The following is an 18,818-nucleotide window of genomic DNA, read 5'->3' as shown; positions in this document are numbered from 1 at the left end:
GGGGTTTTTTCTGGTGGCTAAGGGCTGCTTCTCAGTCATTTGCTTCCCTCTAACCTTGTGTTTTGTGGTGTTGTCTCACTCCTTGCTGACTGTATCACCGGTGTCTATCCAGATGGTATTTTAGTCCTATTCCCTTAGGGTTTACATGATTAACAGGGTAGCCAGTGTTAGCTTAGTTATAACGCTTTGAACATGTGGGGCTCTGGTAAAAGCTGCCTTTACCCAACTACCCACGGCTTTGTACCTGAGGTGGTCACCTGATGCTGGTGGTTGAGCAGTGACTCAGGGAAGCTGAGTCATTATAGTGGGTGGGCAGGAGGTAGATCGGCAACCATCAACAGGAAAATTACCCGGTTCTCATGCCTGCAACTAACTCATTGCTGGGGCCCTCTTTTCATGGGCCCTCAGGGTATGTCTCTTTGGTAGGGAATTCCTAAAGAGGTATCCAGGTATAAGATTCAGTCATAGTGGGAGATGACATTTCTTGAAAACAAGGGTTTTAGCTAAGCTGGAAAACATTTTATGAAAGAGCTGGATGGGAATTTGTACCTGCTGGAGAAGACAGCCACATTTGTGTCTAAGAAATATTATTTTGGGGGCAAAAAGTCTAAGTGTCAAGGAAGTTTCTAAAAGGTGAGTTAGGGGCAACATCTTAAGAATTATCCTAATAGCAGGGCTTATCTGATCTTTGGATGAGTAACCCAGAACAGGGTGAATAGATATGGTATGGAGGAGGAAGTTTTGTTAAATACTGTTCTAGGATGAGACATTGAGTGCTCTGAACTTCATTCATTCAAGTAGTATTGAACACTTGCTGTGTGCCAGGCGCTGTCGTTGGAAGTAATGCCATGAATAGGACAGGTACCCTGTCCTCAGAAGTTCCCATCTGGTAGAGAGTTCAGCAAGGCCACTTCAGCTTACTGTGTCCAGTGTGGGGGCAGTTGTGACAGCATGTGTCCAGAATGCCACAGAAAACCTTGCCGGCACACAGTGGGTCCTCAGTAATACCTGGAAACACTGATGAGTGAAGGCTCTGGACTATGGAGCCAGAGTTCTTTCTTAGGGATGAATGCTGGTGCCATAATCTTGATACTTCTCCACTCTGATCAGCTCAGCAGACCATCCCTCTCAGCCCTTCTCATCATTGGTAAAGTTATTCATTTGATCATTCACCAAACTCTTATTGATCAGTCATATATGAGATGACACACTGGGATGTGTTGGATACAGTTAAAATACCATAGTCCATTTTTGGTCTCTCATATGCCCCAGTAATTGGTTTCCAACCATTGCATGCCTGGGGCCTATTTTGAATGAAAAGAAAGGTCTACCAAATAAACCCAGACTTGCAGAACTAAAAGCTGATAATTTAATTCTGATCAGTGACTTCCTCAAGGCCAAGAAGAGTCTATTTGGTGTAGAGAGCCCAGTCTTTCTGTCTCATGGTACTGATTACCACACACAAGCATTGGTGAAAAAACAACTGACTGAGTTGAGTTAGGGAGTTTTTTCAGAATAATTTTGACTAGTTGCAGTTTTTGATTTGTGCTTCATTTGGACTTGTGAACCCAGCCAAACTCGTAAGATAAGAGTTTCGTTTAAGGCAAAAAGCACAGAGCATGCAGAAGGCACAGTATCCCACGGACACAGGCAAAGGAAGGCCCACTTGAAGAAGTCCTGTGGAAGGGAGCAGTGGCTCCCATCGGACTAGAAGACTGCCTTAGGCCTGCCACAGGCAGCACCCACAGCTTCCACAGTCAGCTTGGCTGTTGGTCCAAAGACAAGGTTTCATGGCTGCACAGCCAGAGCTCCCGTGTCATCAGCCACCACACCTAGTAACCGCTGCTGATGATCGTGTCTGATTTTTGGCATGCATCGAGTCCAGCATATGAAGGAACTGAATTTCTTTTCATAGAGGCATAAACAGTAAGGGATGTCATGATAACTTGTCACATATAATTTAGAAGCAAACCTTACTATTTTTTAATTTGCAGAGACCGAAAGGAAGAAATAGTCTTAAAAAATAAAAAGGAAAAAATTAGATTGAACATAAAAAAATTAATAGCAAAGATGATTAGACTTTAACACAAGTTTCTAAAAAGACATCCTCCCTGGAGATCTTTTAAAAATAGGGTAAATTCCATCTCACGCCCCCACTCCTGCCTAGATGACATATCCAGGCATAGATCACTGATGTGTTCAATTAGATCAAGGCTTCTTACAAGTGAAGGAAACATTTGAGCTAGATCATTTTAAATAATCACAGGGTTTTGGTTTTGAGGGTTTTTTTTTTTTTTTTTTTAAACCATTTCAAGAGAGTCTCTGGATTTCTTAATCCTTGATTTGTGGTTTTCATGTTGTCTGTGAGCTCCGGCAGGTCCTCATCAGCCCTGTCCGTGGTGCTGCTCCAGCCCTGTGCTCCTCAGTAGGTGGCCCTGCGCTCTGTGCACATCCTTCTTAACATAGGAAAGATGTATGCCTTTCAAAGAAAGCCATTCAAGACAGATTGGCACCGAGTGGAGGCTCTACCCATAGATGTTAATGTGCATTAAGAAACAACGTTACTGAGAAATCTGAGCCATCATTCCAGAGTGTCTCTCCTGGGGAGAAGTTTGTTTTTACCGCTGGGTTTTTTGTTTGTTTGTTTGGTTTTAATTCAGGATTTGGAACTAGAATTATTTATGATAGACCTATCAAAGCCTAGCCTAAGGGCTGCCCTCCCTGTCTAAATTCTAGTTGTTTATGCGGTATAAAACACATTTCTGAAGATCTTGAAGCTGATTCTCCTCAGTAGTAAGCGACCGTGTGAAAGTTTGTTTATGCTGGCTTAGCAACCTTCTTTTTTCCCCCAGCTACAGTGAAAAAGCAAACTTCTGGCCAGACTTTTAGACTATAAATAGAGTTATCATGTCTCAGTCAATGAGGGTTGAACTGTTCTTTTTTAAAAAAGAAAACTGTAAATTCCAAGAAGGGGCAGTCACTTTTAGTCATTTTGTAATCTTGGAGACTGTTGTCTGTGGGATGGAAGAGATGTTAGCAGAAGGCAGAGGGGCAAACTGTGCAGAAACAGCTTCAGAAATGCAGCCCCTACCTTCTCCCCTGCTGCTTTAAGGAACAGCAGTGTGGTGGCCAACATCTCAGCAGCCCAGAGTGGTAATCCTGTTAATAATAATAGTCTTATAATGACATCACCACCACCTCAGTGACTATGTGGCTGTCATTAATTGAGCCCTTGCCACATACAAGGTTCTCTGCTGAATATATCACTATTGTTATCTCATTTTCATTCTCCCAGCAGCCCCATGAAGTAACTCTTCATTTTATCAATGAGGAGTATTAGGCTCAGAGAGATTAAGTAATATATGCAAGATTACACAGTAAGTAGCAGAACCAGGATTCAAACCTAGGTGTTTGGGGCTCTATAAACATAGGCTTTTACTCACGCTGCTATACTGCCCTGCGGATTCCTTTCCCCCTCCTGACTCTGTGTTCTTGGTTGTCCTCTTCTTGCCCAGAGGCTCTCTGGTACCCGACTACAGGCATTCAGCTTCCCCTGAGTCAGTCCTGCCTCAGTCTGCTAAGCCAGTACCTCCCACATGGTGCCCGGGAATTTATAAATAGGGACCAGGCACAGTGGCTCATGCCTGTAATCTCAGCACTTTGGGAGGCTGAGGTGGGCGGATCACCTGAGGTCAGGAGTTCGAGACTAGCCTGGCCAACATAGTGAAACCCTGTCTTTACTAAAAAATAAAAAAAAAAATTAGCCAGTGTGTGTGGTGGCAGGCGCCTGTAATCCTAGCTACTTGGGAGGCCGAGGCAAGAGAATCACTTGAATCTGGGATGCAGAGGTTGCAGTGAGCCAAGATTGCACCACTGCACTCCACCATGGGCGACAGAGTGAGTCTCTGTCTCAAAAAAAAAAAAAAGAAAGAAAGAAAGAAAGAATATATAGTTAGGAAAACTCCCCAAGTGATTGACAGACAGGATTGAGAACCACGGGGATGGGGAAATACTAGTCTTTCCCAGCCCGCAAAAAGAGGTGAAGAAAATTGGCCAGATGCAATTTTGGGAATATGGATATAGGATGAGAATGGAGAATGCAGATTTTAAAGAATTAGCGCCCCCTACTCTGAACATGCCCAAATGATGTTGGCTCACTTGGCACATTTGATGTCAAGAAGAGGGAAAATATTTTCAAATAATGGCTCAGAATTTGCAGCAAAACCAAATAACTGGTATGTTACTTCATGGTCCGTGGTCTCTCCTGACTTTCCACGGCCTGTGAGGACCCGCTGGACCATGTCAGCAAGAAGGTGAGTCCGGGTGAAGCCCCGAGACCAGCTTTTTTCCTGTGCTTTCGGATCCCTCTTCTACCACTTCTGGCTGGTGGTGGCCACTGCCACCTCTCAGTGATGTCCCTCAAGACACCACCTCTAGGCATCCCCAGGTTGTGGTGTCAAAATGGTCTGTCTCAGTGCTTCTTCCTCATTCCTAGAAGAGATTGCACTAAGGCAATGATTTAAAGATGCTCATCTTCTTAGGCACAGCTGTAGTTGAGTTAAAATAATTCTCTACTGGCCTTACAGGATTTGCAAGAATAGTTTTGTTTTGCTTGATTTCAAGCAAATAATTCTATTGTGAAGATGCTTGGCCAGGATCTGTGCCTCCTGCCCCAGACTCCAGCCAGTACTGCCCAGGGGAGGGGCCGAGTTGCTCTCCTAACGAGAGCCTCCCGGGAGATCTCTGCCTAGCAAGTGCAAAAGCCATTGACTGGCCTGCGGGATAGTTAAGAAACGTAGCAGTTACTCCCTTTGCACCTTCACAGCCCAGGAGTTCAATAGCAGATGAAGACGGTGAGTCTTCTTCTAACCCTATGGTTCTCCCAAACTTTCTCCTTTAACTTATTTTTTGCTCCACCTCATTCTCTTCTTCAGAGTTCTGTTTTTTCTCTGACTATGTCTTCTATAACTACTGTACACCCTAGCCTGATCTTTTTTTGCATTCTTTAGAACTTGATGCCACATCTGTAATCCCAGCTACTCAGGAGGTCAGGGCAGGGGGACCCCCTGAGCCCAGGATTTTGAGGCTGCAGTGAGTTACTCCCTCCAGTCTGGGCGACAAAGCGAAACCCTGTCTCTTAAAAAAAAAAAAAAAAAGAAAGAAAAAGAAAATAACTTGATGGCCTTTAGCTAAAATGTAGACAGCTTTGTAACGCTTTCCCCCAAGCTGGGCTTCCTGACGTCCTTGCCCTTTTGTTTGTTCTTCCCTTCCCACCCCACCCAGACTCAGTACCCAACTCTACATCTGTGTCTTTTCCCTTGACTACTATTTTTGTTCATGGGGGTCATGTATGACTATCTTTACCCTTTTATCCTTTCTCTTCCTAAGTGTGAGGGGTAAAGCCAGAGGAGGATTTAAGTTGAGCAGTGGAAGAAAGATTGTGTCAAAAATGAGCCATTAATATTTGGAAAATTGTTTTAAGTTTAAAAGCCTGAGAAATGCATAAAATTGAAATTTAATTGATACAGGCAAGTGGTTATGCAAATGATTTTTGTCCATCCTCCCATTTTAGTTAGTTATGTAGTTTTTCAGAACAACTTTCAACCAGTACTTTCTTCAGTTGTCTTTGAGATTTTTATAAATTAAAGAAAAAGCAACAGAAAAAAAAAGTGATTTGGAAGCTCATTTAAAGTCACTGTGCTTGAAAAAGCAATTATGTGGCTCCTGGCAGTTGTAGGAGAGTGGCTGTCCCCAAATTGAGCTACCAAGGACAGATTGCCAAAGCCCAGAGAAGAATCATTGTGTAAACATTAGAGCCCAGCAGGACCTTCAGAGGCCTAAGTGAGTTGTTTGCCCTGTGTAAATCCCATGCAGTGTTACAGCTTCCTGGAAATCACTGGCATAGGAAGGTCCAAGTGTTGCTGCCAAGGTTTGATGTCTGCTGCCTGGAGCTCTGAGGAGCACAATTAGCACGTGGTTCCACCATGAGCAGGAACCACAAGATTTCTGCACAGCTGAGCCCACTCTGGCATTGTTTTAAAGGCCCTTGGAGAAATACTGAAGGCAGAGCTTCAGGTGCTAGGTAATAGACAATTTGAGAAACATTTCATTTAACGTGTCTTAACTATGTTAAGCACACTTGTCTCATTTGGCTGGCTCTAGTGTGGAGAAATGCAGACATGCTCCTTACACTGTTTTCCCATTCCTTGGTATTTCTAACTGCATACCCATCTTCCCCATTGTGGACTTAGCCTCCCAGGAAAAGGCAGCAAGGAGCAGCAACTATTAATAAAAGGTGTACAGGCCAGGTGCGGTAGCTCATGCCTGTAATCCCAGCACTTTGGGAGGCTGAGGCAGGTGGATCACCTGAGGTCAGGAGTTCGAGACCAGCCTGACCAATATGGTGAAACCCTGTCTCTACTAAAAATGCAAAAATTAGCTGGGCATGGTGGCGGGCGCTTGTAGTCCCAGCTACTTGGGAGGCTGCGACAGGAGAACTGCTTAAACCCAGGAGGCGGAGCTTGCAGTGAGCCAAGATCGCGCCACTGCCCACCAGCCTGGGCAGCAGAGCAAGACTCTGTCTCAAAAAAAAAAAAAAAAAAAAAGAAACAGATGTAGCAAGAGTGACTCAGTGTTACCCATTGTCCCTGGAGACCAGCAAGAGGAAAACTAGAAATGTGAGGCAACTCAGAAAACTTGCTTAAACATCACTGAGGGCGGGGGGGATGCAAAAATCGGGCAAAGGCTTCAGGGGCCGGAAATTGGCTCAGCCAACAGTGCAGTGCATGCCTTGAGTTTCAAGACAGCATCTTTCTCTACCTCTTCTATAAGAACATGGTAATAGAGTAGCCAGTCTTTCAGTTTTCCCAGGATTGGGCAGATGAAGCTGGGGTGAAAGAACACAGTGGGCATCTCTGTCCCGGAGCTACGAGATGACATAGGGAAGTGGAATCTGAAAGACCTTGAATCCATTTCTACTTTGTCTTTCTCACCCTGCAGCCAAGGGCAAATCTTCACAACCTACTTGGGCTTTAGTTTCCTTGTCTGTAAAATGAGGAACTTTGAGTTTTTTGCAAGGTTTAAGTGAGATGACATTAGTAAATTACCAGCCATTGTTAGTCACTTAACAATGGGAGCTATAATTATTATTTTTATTCATAAGCTGAGGTAAAATATTCTTGCATTAGATTTACAAGACAAGCATCAAAAATTAAAAGAATAGATTTTACATGCCCTAGAACTTGTCCTGCGTTATAGTTGTTCAGATGAATCTATATGACTTCAGTTTGTCCTGTTAAAAGTTCATGAGCTGAAATCCACATATCAGAACCTGTGGATCTTTGAGAGAAATGAAAACTTGTTCACAGAGACTCCCCTGCTCCGTTTTAACCTGGCGTGGGTAAGATTTCTCTACCGACACTGAATAAGAAACAAGTGGCTTTTTTTTTTTTTTTTTTAGAGAGAAACTCTTGCTCTGTCATGTCACCCAGGCTGGAGTGCAATGGTACAGTCGTAGCTCACTGCAGCCTCAAACTCCTAGACTCAAGCCATCTTCCCACCTCAGCATCCCAAGTAGCTAGGACTGCAGCTGTGCGCCACCATGCGTGGCTAATTTTTAAAAATTTTTTGTAGAGATGGGATCTCGCTATGTTGCCCAGGCTGGTCTTGGATTTCTGGCCTCAAGACATCCTCCCTCCCCAGCTTCCCAAAGCATTGGGGTTACAGGTGTGAGCCACCAGTCCCGTCCAAGAAAGGAGCTTTAAGCCCATTCAGTTCTTCAGACGCCTCTGTTACCTGCATCCCCCAACTCCAACTTTCCTGCTTCTCCTTCTCCTTTTCAAAGTACATACACTGTTAAACTTCCCAAGTAGTGCTATTTTTTTCCCCATCTTACAAGAACTATTTCTCATTTTCTTCATCCTTTTTTTTTTGTTTTTTTCTTTTTGAGAGAGAATCTCACTCCATCACCCAGGCTGGAGTGCAGGGGCATGATCTTGGCTCACCCCAGCCTCCGCCTCTGGGGTTCAAGCAATTCTTCTGCCTCAGCCTCCCAAGTAGCTGGGACTACAGGCGCATGCCACCACGCCTGGCTAATTTTTGTATTTGTAATAGAGATGGGGTTTTACCATGTTGGGCAGGCTGATCTCAAACTCCTGACCTCAAGCAATACACCCACCTCAGCCTCCCAAAGTGCTGGGGTTACAGGCGTGTGCCACCACACTCAACCAGTATTTCTTATTTTCTTCTAATAAACCTTCTAGAGTTCCACGTTAGAAAGCTCTAGAGAGAAACATTTTTTAAAGAGCTCAGGCTTAAAAAACAAAACGACGAAAAAAAAACCTCTGAATATTTAAATGCCACTCCTCTCCACCCAGTGAAAACTTTGATTCTTACTTCATGAACCAGGTAATAGTTATAAATTAACCTTCATCTCATCATCTACTAATAAGCTGTAATTTCTCCGTGAGATGTGCAGGGTTTTGAGCTAAAATGCTAGGCTACATTTTAAGCAGTGCATACATCAGCTTCTAACTAAGCTAACTTTTCATTCGGGCATTTTCATTACAGCACTTTTTCTAATCAAGTCCCTGTAATCAAAGCTCATTTTTAGTTTTCTTTGACATCATGGCATTTTGTCAGTATAATCAGACGTTCTGTTTAAAAAAACAAAAAACTGGAAACACACAATTTTTCAGAATAATCTTTCAAAAAATCTTTTTCTGGATCCCACTTTATCTCCTTCCCCTGTTCTATTTTTAGAAGATAAATAAGCTTACACACTCACTTTAAAATAGTGAAAGGCTTATTGGTAGGAAAAAAACCTTAAGCCCTGTTCAACCTTGATATTGATAAATTCTTAAAAGTGAGGGAAGGAAGTAGGGGAAAAGGCACTTTGGTACCTGATGCCTGTCCCTTATTTGGGCCAAGGGAGACCTGAGACAAATAAAAATGGGGAAAAGAGGGGACAAGAAGTAGTGATTGTTAGAGAGGCTGTCTGAACTAATAGCAATGTTAGCTTATTTATATTTTACAAAATATTCTGGCCTTGTCTCTTCTGAAACTTCAAATGATTTGTATAGAAACAAGGACTTGATTAACACGAAGTCACCTCCATACAGTGAACTCTTTGACTTGTCTTTGCGGGTTAGTTCATGTGCTTTGCTAAAGTTGTCATGAACTTTAGGGAAGGAGTTGGGTCTTCATTCCATGTATGTGAATTTTGAATCCAGATTAGCAAGATGTTAGAACACGGGAAAGGCTATTTCAGACTAACTCATTTTGGAGTAGTGCTTTGGAGGGATCATCATGGATGTAGTGACTAGATAGAATGCATTTTCGGGACAGTCCCACTTTAAAAACCTGTTCCCATCGATGTGCCTGTGGTCTGATTTTTAGTTCAGAAAGTACAACCACTTCCACAAGGGGTTCAGATCTTTATACATTCTGCAAGTTTTAGAACCCAGTGTCAAGCCTACATAGGGATGTGTGTCATGCCTTTGGAGAGCCACCTCCCACCATAGAGACACGTGTGAGTTTGATTTGTTCCAGAGTTGCAGTTTAGATACTCACTCTGAGTAGTACCTTTGCAGAGGAAGCCGTTTAACCATGGGTCTCTTGTGTTCCAAGGAAACAAATCTACTCAGGGAACCAGATTGAGGTGGAATCAAAACAAATTTTGATGAGGATTTTCTTAAATTCTTCCCTTAGCTGCAGAACTTCTTTGTTAATGATGTGTATGAAAGCTTACCATATAAAACAGGTCAAAGCTGAGGCAAGGAGCTAGAAAACCCACCCTCTGGGCATCTCCTTCCCATCCAGTAGCAGCCCGAGGCCCTGCTAAGAGGCCTTTCAAGACATTGTTGAACTTGGTGGGCTTAACCATACACTGAGCTGGCGCAGCTGGGGATCCATCTCAGCCCCTACTTCCCATTCAGCCAGACCCAGACCCTGCATTCCAGCTTGGTTGTGTGGATCCTCTGGAGGAGGACCCTTGGCTGTTTGTCCCCATGCATTTCTTGATGTCAGGCAGCAGCATCCGCCAGTTGTGACTGCCCTGCCTGGACTACAGGTTTGGTTGGATGTGCTCTACAAACCTTGCTCCTCTCAAACGTGCGCTGCCGTGGTGTAGCTTCCGGCGCTTCACTCTACCTCTCTCTGCTGGGATCCCTAGTGGGGCTGGATGCTTGTACCGGACTGTGGAAATGGGGAACATACAACTTGGTTCTCTTACCTTCGCCAGACTTCTCCTGATTACGTTTTGTTTTGTTCAATAGATGATGATTCAGATCTGTACTCTCCCAGATACTCGTTTTCTGAAGACAGTAAGTGACTTCGAATAACCTGGTTGTGGGGGAGGAAGGGAAAGTGGTGGATGAAGGAAGATAATCACCCTGTTTTCAGTTTTCGTGAGTTTTAAGTCTTTTATCTGCACTCTTTCTCCAGCAAAATCTCCCCTTTCTGTGCCTCGCTCAAAAAGTGAGATGAGCTACATTGATGGTGAGAAGGTAGTCAAGAGGTCGGCCACGCTACCCCTCCCAGCCCGCTCTTCCTCACTGAAGTCAAGCCCAGAAAGGTAAGTGCCCGCTTGTCTCTCATTCATCCAGCCTGGGCCTCGTCAGTGTTCATTGAGACCTAGGAGCCTCCATTCTTAGGAATGTGGAATTTGAGTCTGTCCCCTGTCACCTGTAGCAGTTACTTCTTATTTCTTAGCCTCAATGTCCTCCTCTGTCAAATGGGGATAAAAATAGCGTGGTTCCTAGTAAGGATAGTGCGAGGATAAAATGAGATAATGCATGTAAACATTCCTGGTAGCCCTTGGCTCAGAGTATGGGCTTAATTAATATTGACTATCATTATCATCACTTTTTACATTTTCACAAGAGAAATCTTAACTGCAAGATTTGTCACATGTTGTCACATTCTTTGTGCATACTGTGTTCACATATTCATAGCAATGACTATAACTTTAAAAAGAAGCCACACTTTTTAATGTCCATTTACTCATACAACATGTATTATTGAGACATAAGCCTTGGACTTGTTCTAGTGGCGACATTAATAAATCTCTTAAAACACCAGCACCAAACAACACAGTTTTCTTTTTCTTGAGTTTTTTTTGCTTGTTTGTTTGTTTGGTTTTTTTTTTTTTGAGATGGAGTTTTGCTGTGTTGCCCAGGCTGGAGTACAGTGGTGCGATCTCTGCTCACTGCAACACTCTGCCTCCTGGGTTCGAGCAGTTCTCATGCCTCAGGCTCCCAAGTAGCTGGGACTACAGGTGGGCACCACCACTTGCGGTTAATTTTTGTGTTTTTTTAGTAGAGACAGGGTTTCACCATGTTGGCTATGCTGGTCCCAAACACCTGACTTGAGTTCTTATCCCTAAAAATGCCCTCTGAAGCAACTTTCTCATGCTATTTGGACAGGTGTTCCATGCATATTCCAGCCCCAACTTACACCACTTCTCAACTCACAAAGGGCTCTGGCCAAACAAAATTATTTACTTCTTCCTTAAATACACATCCAATTTCATACCTCTGTACCTTTTCCAATCTCATAGACAAATTAATGGCTGTTTTAAAAGCACCACACAAACTTAAGTGGCATCTGCCTGAGGGGTTTGATAATTAATTTGAAAAGAAAGCTGGGTATACCTGCAAATCCCTTATAGGTGCCTTCATCCGGAACCCACTGGGTGTGTTCTCTGCAGATGTATTATGGAAGGATATAGGTATATAAAAATCATTATCTGCCTTCAAGAAGTTTACAGCCTTGCATGAAAAACTTAATATAATCACAGAGCAAATACAGTAATGCACAAATAAAAAATTTGCAAAATAGAGCTTATAGTAACCAAAACAGCTTGGTACTAGCATAAAAGCAGACATGTAGACCAATGGAACAGAATAGAGAACCCAGGAACAAATCCACACACTTATTGTGAACTCATTTTCCACAAAGGTGCCAAGAACACACACTGGGGGAGAGACAGTCCCTTCAGTAAGTGGTGCTGGGAAAACTGGCTATGCAGAAGACTGAAGCTAGACCCCCGTCTCTCACCATATATCAAAATCGGTTACTGACTTGAATCTAAGGTCTCAAACTATGAAACTGCTATGAGAAAACATTAGGGAAAATCTCCAGGACATTGGTCTGGGCAAAAATCTCCTGAGTAATACTTCACAAGCACAGGCAACCAAAGCAAAAATGGACAGATGGGATCATATCAAGTTAAAAAGTGTTTGTACAGCCAAGGATACAGTCAACAATGTGAAGAGGTAACCCAGTTACCTCTTCCCTATTCCAGTATGGAACAGGGAAGAATGCAGTTATGGTAGCAGCTAACATTTATTGTGTGGTTACCATGGGCCTGGTACTCTGCCCAGTGATTTACATGCGCTGTCTCATGTAAATTGTTTAGTCTTTACAACAACCCCATTTTTCAGATGAGGAAACTGAGATACCAAGAGGTGAAATACTTGTCTAAGATCACCTCGCTAGCAAGGGGTGTGGCAGGATTTGAACCACAGTCAACTGGCTCCAGGACCTGTGTTCTTTCTCACTGCGCTAGTGTGAGTGGGAAGTACAGGCATGTCTGTGGAATGAAAAGCCCATGAGAGTGAAGCAAGGTGAAAGATTTTTCCAGAGCCAGCTTTGATGCTGCTGCCACCTCCTTTCCTGTTGCTTTCTCCTCTCCCCTTCCTGGTGCCTGGTTTTGAGCACAGGACATCTCAAACCTTTTGTGAAGCGAACACCAAAGTTTAACTGGTTGTTTTGAGAAGCAAACCAGCACAACTAAATTGTTCACCCTGACTCCGATTTTATGCTTTGGATATAAAGTTCTTTGATTACACTGCAGCCATCCAAAGTCAGACTGTGTCAGAAGCGAATGCCAGTTGTCATGAAAATAGCTCTAATAGAATTTTCTTTCTACAGAAATGACTGGGAACCCCCAGATAAGAAAGTAGATACAAGAAAATACCGTGCAGAGCCCAAAAGCATTTACGAATATCAGCCGGGCAAGTCTTCCGTTTTGACCAACGAAAAGATGGTAATGTGCATATTAAAGTTCTTTTGTCTCACCTTGCCCATGTTCTTTAATCAGAATGCATTGTGCAGTTGGATTACATTCTTTCCCCCTTGAGACAGACTTGCTTTGTTTTGAAGATAATGACAAAAATGAAATACTTTTACCATTTTCATTTTTGCAGGTGTTCATAAAACAAGTCCCGCGAGTCTGCTTTTAAAAAATCCTCTTACTGTGGCTCTGTTGCTCTTTTTGTGCATGGTTTTAACTAATATTAATTTTTCTACTAACATAAAGATTGATTTTGCTGCTGTCTTTTTTTAAATGTCTAAGTGTTCATTTATCAGGCTTGTCATTAAGTGGACTGAAGTCCAGTTTTTTTTAAGTGACTCTGAACAGGCATAAATTTTGTACAAGTTGCTAGAACATCATTAAAAGCTACATAACTAATAGGATGTTGTGACTTGGAAAAAAGGCCCCAGGCTGTTAGAATCTATCTTTTAGGTCTTCCTTTTCTGACAAGTGCGATATTGCGGACTAATTTCATATTCGACCTGGTTTATGATTCCCTATAACAGTTCACATCCCTAAGCAATTTTGAGTGGGGGAAATGGTGTGTATGCATATAGCAGACCCCCCTGGAAAAGCAGCCTCTTCTGTGAAGCAGGGAGAATTCTTACACATTCAGTAGTTTCATACCTGCCAATCACGCGTCCTTTTATTCACCCTTCCTTAGGAAAAGCTGGTTTGGAATTGTGATCCTAGTTAAGGGGTTCTCCGAAGCTTCATAAACATTGCAGTCCTCCAGCGGGACAGCAGGATGGAATTATTATGCTGGGGGTTGGTTTTTATTAAAATATGGTCACCACAATGTGTGCAGAATAATCAGGCCTCTGGAATGCAGGCTCCAATTATGTTCCCTTTGCCTCTTCGGCTCTACATGTTTTGAAAGAAGAATCGATTTGACTTCTACTGAGATAAAAATGTGACATCTCTAAAAGAACTGAACGATAACTCATTTTAATTAGGAAAAAAGGTCAACAGGTCACAGACATACTTGGAGTTGTCGTTCTGTAGCGTTCACCATCCACCACAGTTATTTCAAGCAGAAAGTTCAGAGAGGAGCACAGAATTTTACCACTGCCCTTCTTTGGAGGTTCTCTGCTGTTAGAAGATACCGTACGTAAGAAACGTGGAAGGTAACCTTGCACCCAGGTGCCCCTGCAAAGAAAGTCATGCTCCTTGGGTTTATTTCCAACATTAATAATAAGTCTGGGACCCACCATTACATATGAATACATTTAAATGATTTCAGGGACTCTGTAGACCTTTGGGTGTTTTTGTCTTGGCAGTATCACCGTTTATAGTTTTTCATGGCTCTTACTGAAGGCTCCCTTTTCTCAATTTCTCCTTTGTTTCCAGCTCCTTTCCCTGGTTCTTAGTCATTTAACCACTACTGAGAACTAGGAAAGACAACATAGTTTTGTTTTTCTCATTGATACTGCAGTAGTTTATGAGAATCTTCCATACCACACTTCTTGGGATCATTTACGTTGTTTTTACAGACCCTGAAAAGTAACACATAGTGCCCCACGGGGCCCTCTTGGAGAATGGTGGTGAGCATGCACATGGATTGCAAAGCTGCTCTGTGTAGTACCAAGCCCTAGGCCAAGCCACTAATGGGGCTTGAACACCAAAGGCAGGCCAGGGCGGAGTAGGAATGTCCAATAGTTTCACCCAATTTAGCTCTGTTCCTCCAAAGAGAAGTTTTAGTTGAATCTTAATCTTTTGACAGTCTGCCCTTCACAGTAGTCGAATTCATCCTTTATGTTTGATTTCATTTCCTGCTATTTTTATCACATGGACAGAAAAGGTGAAGTGTGAGTTTCAGCATGCGAGTCTTGGCTTTTGGTATCTAGTATCTGGTTTGCCAGAATCTGAGCATACGCCCCCAAAACACACACTTGCATTGTTAACTGTGGGTAAGTATACTCACTAGTGACAGATGTAGAATCTAAGCCTGCTCTCAGATACGCACTACCTCATTTTGGGAGAAAAACTGCTTTTTCCATTTGAGGTACTGATGTCTGCTTGACTCTGGCAATTTAAATTGTGACTTCATAGGCACATCTATGCATGGTTAGCAGGAGAGGTTGCCCTGGAGCTCACCTTGCCCCTGGAGCATACTCAAATCATTCCAGAAAGATGGAAGAAACACTGTACTGCCTTCAAAACTCCCTACAGAAGACTTACAACCTTGATGACCTAGTCATCTATTTGAAAGACTCATATGAAGGTCTTTTTTTTTTTTTTTTTTTTTTGCTATAGGGTCTCACTCTATCACCCAGGCTGGAGTGCAGTGATGTGATCATGGCTCACTGAAGCCTTGACCTCCCAGGCTCAGGCAATCCTCTCACTCTCAGCCTCCCAAGCAGCCGGGGCTACAGGCATGCACCACCATCCCCAGCTAATTTCTTTCTTTGTTTTTTTGAGACGGAGTCTCGCCCTGTTGCCCAGGTTGGAGTGCAGTGGTGTAATCTCAGCTTACTGCAATCTCTGCATCCCGGGTTCATGCTATTCTCCTGCCTCAGCCTCCCGAGTAGATGGGATTACAGGCATGCACCACCACGCCCGGCTAATTTTTGTATTTTTAGTAGAGATGAGGTTTCACCATGTTGGCCAGGCTGGTCTTAAACTCCTGGCCTCAAATGATCCGCCCACCTCTGCCTCCCAAAATGTGGGATTACAGCCGTGAGCCACCGTGCCTGGCCCCAGCTAATTTTTTTTTTTTTTGGTAGAGATGGGGTCTCACCATGTTGTCCAGGCTGGTCTCAAACTCCTCGGCTCAAGCAATCTACCCCTCTTGGCCTCCCAAAATGCTGGGACTATAGACTTGAGCCACCAAGCCTGGCACGTATGAGGGTCTTTATCTCTGCTTGGTCCCCTCTTATCATAGTAGGATACCTTTTTCTCTTCTAGCCTTGGAATTGGAGATCTATTGGTCAGTCCTTGCTTTGTTAAAAATGACCTTTTTCAGGACTCATTCTTCATCATACCTTCCTCTAAGTCTCTTACAGAAGTTCAGCTCAGTTAAATACATATATATATATACGTGTGTGTGTGTGTGTGTGTAGTAGGACAGATAGATATTAAAAGAGTGATTACAGACACAGTATACATTTGGAAGTGTAAAACAAGGGGATTTATGCAGCTTGGTTTCTTCCCAGTTCACCCTCACTTTGAGTTCCTTCCCTGACTTTTCAGCGTGGTCATTTAGCCCTGCTTTAGCTTGGTGTCATCGCAAACTTAGTGGGCCTGTCCCCCTGTGATGTGGAATATGAAAAGGGGAATGTGGTATAGTGTAAAGAACACTGGACTAGGAATTGGAAGATCGGGTGGGTCAAATGTGATAACATGGGTACAGTAACTATGAATATTAATAAAGTACTACACAGACATACCACATTCAGGTGATTTATTTAATTGGAATTTGAAGCTGGTCTCTGGCTTCTATTCAAGAAGCAAAACTGTCTTTGAGGAGAAGCTGGCAATTTTCTGGTGAGTTACCTGCCCTTTTCCAAGGATTTTTTTTTTTTTTTTTTTTTTTTTGAGCTGGGAGAATAGCCTGTGGTACTAAGGAACTTCCCCAGGCGTTATGGAATTTTCCTTGTCTGCCAGGCCAGAGTTCCTGCTCTGTGTCCAGAAGGATGTTTTTCTATTGGTCTGTTCCATAACAGGATCCACAGCTGAGCTATACTTGGCAGAATCAAATGCAGATGTGAGGGCTGTGTGGTATCACCTTTTTAGCTTTATCTCTGGGCAGCTCAAAGGACTGAGGCTGGTTGCTCTCACCCATCGCTGTTTGACATAACCTCCTGATTCTATTATGGGCACAGCATTAACCTCCACAGTAAAACAATCTGCAGACAACCTTTGGGAATAAAATGAGTTAATTACTTCGGGATCATGAGTACCAAAACTTTCAGGCAGTTTCCCAAAAGAGTTGGTACATTTTATTTAAGAAAAGAGAAAAAAAGCCTAACCATCCCCAGAGGGCAGTTTATAAATAATCTTTGTAAAAATAACAAACATGAAATAGATTTCATGAAACCCCATCATAGTAGGATCTAGAAAGTCCCAGTGTCTAAATTGCCACTCCTGAATAGTTGTGTTTTTGTACATATCATACCTCCTTTCGCTGAATTGAATAAATATAGAATCCATTTACTACAGAGAGAGCAAGCCTTCTCCTTCAGGATTTAAACCCTAAGTCCCTAAAGACAACTGGAGGAGGTTTTATCTGCATGCAGGAGGACAGGCCTTGTGTTTCAGTATGTATTTCCCTCCGATTTCAACCTAGCTTGATTTCAGTTAAAGGAAGGTTCCCTGCTGTATGTCCATATCATCCTCTACCTGTAGCAAAAGTGAAAGTAATGCTAAAGATTCTTTTAAAGATCTTAGAAAAAGGGATTGGTAAAGGTCACTAAGAAAGTTAGCAGCCATTTCTACAAGCTGCAAAGGGGATGCTAACTATGTTGTGAGAAAAGTATAGTCAAGAAGAGCTGGTTTGTGAAGCACTAGCATTAAAGACCTGCACACCAGACATGGCAACCCCCTACCTCAGATGTTATAGCCCAGAAGTAGTGAAGTTTGTTGTGCAGTGTTTTCAATCTCAGTAGAAAGTGTATGCATTTTATATTTCAGGTTATTGTAGAAAATCACCCCAACTCTCTTTTCGTGATTACCAAACTTTTTTGAAACATATATACATATTTAATTAGTCATGAACCTCAAACACTTTTGCCTGATGTAAACATTTCTCCAATTTATTAAGGGGAAAACCTGATTTGCTTTGCACGTGTTCGTTTTCCAACGAGTTTCTTCCAGAAACACGTGTTACTCCATGAAATAGGTGCCAGAACTTTATTTGGTTAAATATTATATCCCATGGAATCAAATTATCAGTCTATTGATACCTCATAGTGTTATATAAAGTGAGAAATCTAACTTATTTTTGTCACATAACTCAGAAGTTTTTTCCCCTTTGTTCTGTTATCTGTCTTGTCTAGCTTTTCTTTTACTTTATTTTTTCCCAATTCTTTAACATTTATTTGTTAAAATACGAAGTATATTCTGTCTGTATTCATCCACCATGGATGCTTGTTTAAAATGTTTTTTTCACTGTGTCCTCTGTCTTTACTTATATCATTTTTCACTTTCACTTTACTATGTATGGGACATGGTTTCCTACCTACTCATGTGCCATTAAAGATGCAGTATTAACCAATTGGCTTTTATAAAGTGTCAATATTTGCGTTTATTTCGAAAACCTTAAGGTGGCTTTGCAAATAAGTACTAAAGTTGTACTAGCCCATAAAAATCTGCTCTACTCAACTGGCATAGATGGCTAAATGTTTGGTGTGCTCACCAGGTAATTTGCTCATAACTAATAGTTCTTTGTAAAGGGCTTTCTTTTCTTCGACATTACTGAAGATTATTGCGGAATGCTGTTATGCCCAGATTCAGACTTGTTGTGTAGGCAGCAGTGTGGTACAGAGTTGTCCATCTGTAGTCCATTTTCTTCTGCCTTAGGGCTGAGAATGATTCACTCACTGTCCCCTGCCTCAATTTCCCTGTTTTTGTAAACCTGTCCTCTCCCTCCTGTTTTTGCTGTTGTCAGTAAAAACAGATGATTGCTGCTGTTGAATGCAGCTGCTGTATATACCTGGAAACCACTGCATCTCTACTGGCCTGTTCCTATGTAATCTTTGCATAATGTTATCCTTCTCTTTCT

At 42.5% G+C, this 18,818-nt stretch overlaps 1 protein-coding gene across 50 annotated transcripts in view; it reads left to right on the top strand.

The window, feature by feature from the left end:
* Positions 1-18,818, top strand: part of SORBS1 (sorbin and SH3 domain containing 1) — a 252,720-nt gene that overhangs the window by 168,450 nt on the left and 65,452 nt on the right. For all 50 annotated transcript variants that reach the window (XM_074002273.1, XM_074002256.1, XM_074002270.1 and 47 more), the window contains 3 exons: positions 10,275-10,322; positions 10,444-10,573; positions 12,934-13,048. In XM_074002273.1, coding sequence (XP_073858374.1) covers positions 10,275-10,322; positions 10,444-10,573; positions 12,934-13,048 — 293 coding nt within the window. The remainder of the gene's footprint in view (positions 1-10,274; positions 10,323-10,443; positions 10,574-12,933; positions 13,049-18,818) is intronic.

This window comes from Macaca fascicularis, chromosome 9 (assembly GCF_037993035.2).
Source record: "Macaca fascicularis isolate 582-1 chromosome 9, T2T-MFA8v1.1".
Taxonomy (NCBI): Eukaryota; Metazoa; Chordata; class Mammalia; order Primates; family Cercopithecidae; genus Macaca; species Macaca fascicularis.
The sequence above is the reverse complement of the archived record's forward strand: the minus strand, read 5'-3'. Positions and strand labels throughout refer to the sequence as shown.